Here is a 6,000-nt window from a genome sequence, read left to right on the forward strand (position 1 = left end):
AATTTCGTTCGGGGAGGGGGGGGGGGGGAGGGCGGTAGACTCTCTTCGGGTGGGGTGGGGGGGGGGGGGGGGTCTGCCTTGAAGAGACTCTGATTGTAACCTCTACACATTGCTTAGTGATTACTCAATACATTAGGATTACTTCTCTGTTTTCGCCAGTTTCGGATTTTACTGATTTTTGTTTGTACGGATGGACGCTAGAATACAACTCTGATATTTCTGTCTGTGATTGTAAATAGATCTTGATCTATGTAATCCACACCAATATTTACATATATATATATATATATATATATATATATATATATATATATATATATATATATATATATTGTGTGTGTGTGTGTGTGCACTTGACAAACTATTACGCCATCCTTTTGCATAGTATAGTGAACATTCACCCTACACGTGCACTCTGAAAATATGAGCCACCTTCACTCCAAACAGCTGAATATGACACAGAGATAGCTAACGTGTGTTGTTTAAATATTCGATTGCATTGCGTTTGTGCCCCAGGTTAAACTCTGCTGATGTTAAAGTTTACATAGCGGTTTGGCAAGTCTTTGGGTTGAATTGACTTAGTCCTTTTGTTGAACATAGGCCCTCGACCATACCATTCCATTTTGTCCGGTCCCCGGATGTTAATTTTGCTCTCTTCCAAAACATCCCTGTTGTCTTCAGATCTCTAGGTCTGTCATGGCGTCCTCTGAGGGTCCCACTCTAGTCAGCGTTTCTTTAAGACTTTTTTCTCCGGGAGTGCACTTGAAATTTTCGGGGGGGGGGGGGGGGCGGACAACAAAAATCGGGGGGGGGGGGCGGACACAGTCAAAAGTATATTTTCTATATAAATTCCATTTCGTTCGGGGGTAGACTTTCTTCGGGGGTGGGGGCTATGCTTTCCCCCCCCCCCCCCCCCCCCGAAGAGATGACTGAAAGAAACTCTGACTCCAGTGCCTGACGTGTCACATTAGAGTGAGACTTTCGCAGTGTGTGTTCCACCCAGTGCTACTTCCTCCTTCTTAATTGTACTGTCATGTCTCATGTCTTGTCCTTTCTACTCTACAATAAAGTCTACATTCTACATTATCAACATTGTCACGTTATTTAACTCTTATAAATACAAATCAACAAACATTTATTTAAAATAATGTTATTTTATTATTATTTTTATAATATTGGTCATTTTAGTATGATTACTAATAAGTGTTGACGTTTAAAAGTTGAAATATGTAATGCTGACTGTGAAACGTATATAAATCATTTTCCCTCTCCGTTATTTATTTAAAAATTTATACAACAGAGTCCCAGCACACGAAGACAAGGCATACTGTGTCCACGTCATTAGGCTCCACTTGGTAACAGGCTGATTTCCACGTACGTATGTTATGACGTATGCCGGGAAAGCCTGGGAATCATCGTAGACCACGAATTCTCGAAATAATGACCAGGATGCTTCATACACAAGAGATGTGGCGTTGTAGGGTAAACTTTCGCATGGTGGGAAGGCTGGAGGTAGAAAGTTTAGATACATTGCCAGGTAAAGGTGGAAAGTTTTAGATAAATTGTCAAATAAAGGTGGAAAGTTTTAGATACTTTGTCAGGTAAAGGTGGAAAGTTTTAGATACATTGTCAGGTAAAGGTGGAAAGTTTTAGATACATTGTCAGGTAAAGGTGGAAAGTTTTAGATACATTGGCAGGTAAAGGTGGAAAGTTTTAGATACATTGTCAGGTAAAGGTGGAAAGTTTTAGATACATTGTCAGGTAAAGGTAGAAAGTTTAGATACATTGTCAGGTAAAGGTGGAAAGTTTTAGATACATTGTCAGGTAAAGGTGGAAAGTTTTAGATACATTGTCAGGTAAAGGTGGAAAGTTTAGATATATTGTCAGGTAAAGGTGGAAAGTTTTAGATACATTGTCAGGTAAAGGTGGAAAGTTTAGATATATTGTCAGGTAAAGGTGGAAAGTTTAGATATATTGTCAGGTAAAGGTGGAAAGTTTTAGATATATTGTCAGGTAAGATCTAACATAGTGGGTGGCTCATAATTGTATTTTTTTAAAATGTTAATGGGATATGTAAAAATTGTAGTGTATTAAAAGTGTTAAGCGTGTTCAATAGTTGATTGGAAGCTTCTTCTAAGTTAAATATTTCTAAATTCATTTGTATTTGTGTAAGTAAAGTTAATCTTTCAAACACGGAGGTCAATGGTACAAGTTTCACCTGCTCGTATGACCCCGGCACATGAAGGCATAGTGTGGTCAGCGTTATGCCCAACCATTTTTAATTTCACTTACGTGAGTTAGATACCCATAACAGTTGGATGGACAGGTACATCATGCCTGTAGGCCTACCATTCGAGATAGCACTCAACTCATTTGAAATTAAGTTATAATGTAAAGTACTATGTAGCTATTATATTTTAAATCCAACATCTAAACTGTTTCACATTTCTTCCTCTCCCTATCCTTTGTCAGAAGTCCTTACTAAACAACTTCACATTTCTTCCTCTCTCTGTCCTTTGTCAGATGTCCTTACTAAACAACTTCACATTTCTTCCTCTCTCTGTCCTTTGTCAGATGTTCTCACTAAACAACTTCACATTTCTTCCTCTCTCTGTCCTTTGTCAGATGTTCTTACTAAACAACTTCACATTTCTTTCCCTCCCTATCCTTTGTCAGATGTTCTTACTAAACAACTTCACATTTCTTCCTCTCTCTGTCCTTTGTCAGATGTTCTTACTAAACAACTTCACATTTCTTCCTCTCTCTGTCCTTTGTCAGATGTCCTTACTAAACAACTTCACATTTCTTCCTCTCTCTGTCCTTTGTCAGATGTCCTTACTAAACAACTTCACATTTCTTCCCCTCCCTATCCTAACTAAACAAACAGGAAAACATAAGATCATAGCCCTACGTTGTAGACAATTCGGTTTGTTACAGGCGAAATACGGGCCTAGGATCACTCTCGCGAGTATCATTGTCAGGTTGGTTCCCAGCGATGTTCTGTTGTCTCTCGGGTCTGAAAAATTGCAAAAGTTGTAAAAGATTCAATAAACCAATTAATTAAACATGCAATTAATTAAACATGGCAATCTCTACTCTTATTCAACGGCTGTGAAATGCGAATAAAGTTAAAACTCAACAAATTGCAACTAAACTATCTAAAATGTTGAGGAAAGATATTTAGGGCATTGTTTAAGGAATAATAGATTAATATTATTAAACATAAATTAGAAATAACCCAGCACCCATCGAGTACTCCTGGAACTAAGTTATCATATTTAGAGTAACTACTTCTTCGATTATGTTACGTTAAACACAAACAGGTTAGACATCGTAGCTATAACTAAACATTTATCAAATCAATCGTTTAAAAACTAATTACTGTTATCTAAAAACAGCTGAAAGCAAATATTTCTCTATTTACTGTTATTTATTTTGAATTCCAGCCTACTTATACGAACATGCAAACTAAGTGCACCGCGTGTAATAAGTACCTGGATATTATATGTGTATGTGTGTACCATTGTGTAAGTGTGTGTGCTATGTAAATAAAATGTTTACATTACCTGAGTACTGGTCGGATTTCATGGCCTTCTCAGCGAAGTACAGCCCCTGTCCCAGCATGGTATACTTGCAGTAGGACACGTTAAAACCTTGTGTTAAAATACAGTTTACACTCGAACATTTTGTGCCGTGAAACAAGAAATATTCGTTGGCCTCTGCACTCAACTGACTGGACAAAACTGGACTTAAGTTTATTGAAGTCGCCACCTCGCTAGTAACTGGTGAAATATTTTTAATATTCTTGATTTCCCTGAGCTTTTTGTTGTACGATTCCATACTCAGATGAACGTTCTTCTTAATATCGATAACTTCCACGTGATTAAAGCTTATACCTTTAGCGTCTTTTCCTCTCCCAACGTTTGAAAAGTTCCAGTTCTGCAGGAACAAGTTTTCGATTGCTTTGTACGTCGTCTGGTCCACGTCTACCAACTGAAGCTGATCCGATGCTGTGACCTCCGAGAAGTGATTGAGCTTCCGGCAATCTGTGTCGCAACTTCCGGTCGATGCGACCAACAAAATGGCCAAAACTGATCGTGCAATCATCACAGAGATCTTGTCGGATTTCATCAATGGAGTTATATACAGAACGTTAAGTATACCTGATTTCATATCGGTCAGGATCCTGAAATTAAGTTGAAGTCTTTCAAAGTTTCGAGTTATTAGCAAAGGCTTTATTGGTAATTTGTGGAATTTTTTTTTCTTTTTAAACGCGACAAATGATCTAATTATGGGCGGCATGACCAAATGGTAGAGCATACAAGAAAGTCTCGAGTTCTAATTCGGGTTCAAGTCCGTAGAACGTCCATGAGTCCACCCAGCTATAATGGTTACTTGACTCAAGTTAATGAAAGTAACGGCAGCTGGGCCACACAATCCATTCAAATGTCTAAGTTATAGAAACAGGTTAACTCTACTTCATTAAACTAAAGAACCACCTTGTGAGACAAGGAACTTTACCAGATAATGTGTTCATAGAACGTCACGACCTTTGTATTCTAAAAGTTTTAAAAGTATGAAATTGCATTTTAATACTGTATTTTACAAGGACAAGAAAAATATTCTGATGGTAAAAAACAGATTTTGTTTATTTGGACACCATAGGGTATTAATTAGTCTACCATTTAAAATGCATGTAGGCCCTAAGATGATTTGGCTGAAATATCTTAGTCAAAATAATAAGTTAACAAATACAATAACAAAATCGATACTTTAAGTTTTATATATTTCGATTTTTGTGTGTTAATAATCGTAATAATAAATCGTAAATTTTACAAAAGTGTTAATAAAATGCTTGTAAAATATGCTTATAAGGTATATAATTTAATGACTATTGTACTTGAACAATGTATTTAAATAAGTAACATCGAAAATATACCAATCTTGGATTCTTAACTTCGAAACTTCAGCGTTTGAAATAGTATTTTAATGATAAAGTGAGAATGATATGTAATTTTGAATACAAGTTTTTTACTTACATATCCTAGAAGCTTTGAATTAGGCTAAGTAATGAAGATCACGAAAGGAGAATATCTTAAAGTGGTTACCGATAGCTGTTTTCAAAGAAAGGCAAATGAAGCGATTTTCTTTTTTAACGTCGCTAATAAAAAAAACAACCTTTCTGAACTTTGTTGTTATGATAAGTGTGATAAATTGAATAGCCTGATTGTATGAAATAAGCACATAGTAGATGAATTGAAGAAGTCTATAACGTTATCTGTCCAGTAAAGGATTAATTGTTAGACTTTTATCATTTTTGGCCTTTTACAGTCGGCCTTTGTAATTGACGAAGTTTTATCCATATTCTCCTCTCTGTAGATCCAACATGACCCTTGTCCAAACTGGGAACAGGGCATTACCCCTTCCCGTCAATTACCCCCAGACATCCCCCCGACATTACCCCCCGGAGTAATTACACCCAGTCAATTACCCCCCCCCCTCCCCGCACAATAGCACATTACACCCTGTGTTAGGGTTAGGGATAGGGTTAGGGCTAGTGTTAGGGCTAGTGTTAGGCTTAGGGCTAGATTTAGGATTAGTGTTATAGTCAGAGTTAGGGTTGGGGTTTGGGTTAGTGTTATGGTCAAGGTTAGGCATAAACCAATGTCTAGAGTTTGTTTTGGTTTTGTTTTAAGTTTTTGGCTGAGGTGAATACTTAGGTTTTGGTCTCTTTCTTAAGGTTAGGATTAAGGTAATATATAAGCATAGAAATCGAGTTAGAGCTAGGAGTTCTTCCCCGGGTAGGGGGAGGGGGGGGGGGGTAATTGACATGGGGTAATTGCTCTTGGGGGTAAATATGGGGGGCATTGTCCGGGGGTGTAATTGACGGAGGGGGGGATAATGTCCTGTAGCCGTCCAAACTGAACTAGCAATGTAAACTTATGGACTATTAGCTAAACATGTTAAGGAGAAACTGTTATTAGCAATCTGAGATCAAGC

The 6,000-nt window shown here is 37.5% G+C and overlaps 1 protein-coding gene across 1 annotated transcript; it reads right to left on the minus strand.

Moving 5' to 3' along the window:
• Positions 1-1,273: 1,273 nt before the first annotated feature.
• LOC131957254 (protein mono-ADP-ribosyltransferase PARP10-like) lies at positions 1,274-5,157 on the minus strand. Its single transcript, XM_059321992.1, has 4 exons — positions 5,040-5,157; positions 3,567-4,186; positions 2,912-3,016; positions 1,274-1,506 (listed from the first exon to the last, which is right to left on the minus strand). Coding segments are annotated over exons 1-4 (960 nt in total). The 5' UTR covers positions 5,042-5,157.
• Positions 5,158-6,000: the final 843 nt, after the last annotated feature.

The sequence above is a fragment of the Physella acuta genome, unplaced genomic scaffold (genome assembly GCF_028476545.2).
Source record: "Physella acuta isolate Inbredline_101_S28 unplaced genomic scaffold, ASM2847654v3 ptg001225l, whole genome shotgun sequence".
Lineage (NCBI taxonomy): Eukaryota > Metazoa > Mollusca > Gastropoda > Physidae > Physella > Physella acuta.

Bases quoted from the DNA above. Each gene is read 5' to 3' on its own strand.
- LOC131957254 (XM_059321992.1), bottom strand. The intron at 3,017-3,566 runs GTAATGTAAACA...GCAATTTTTCAG, and splicing joins GAAATCCGACCAGTACTCAG to ACCCGAGAGACAACAGAACA. The intron at 1,507-2,911 runs GTAGGGCTATGA...TTCTACCTCCAG, and splicing joins CAAACCGAATTGTCTACAAC to CCTTCCCACCATGCGAAAGT.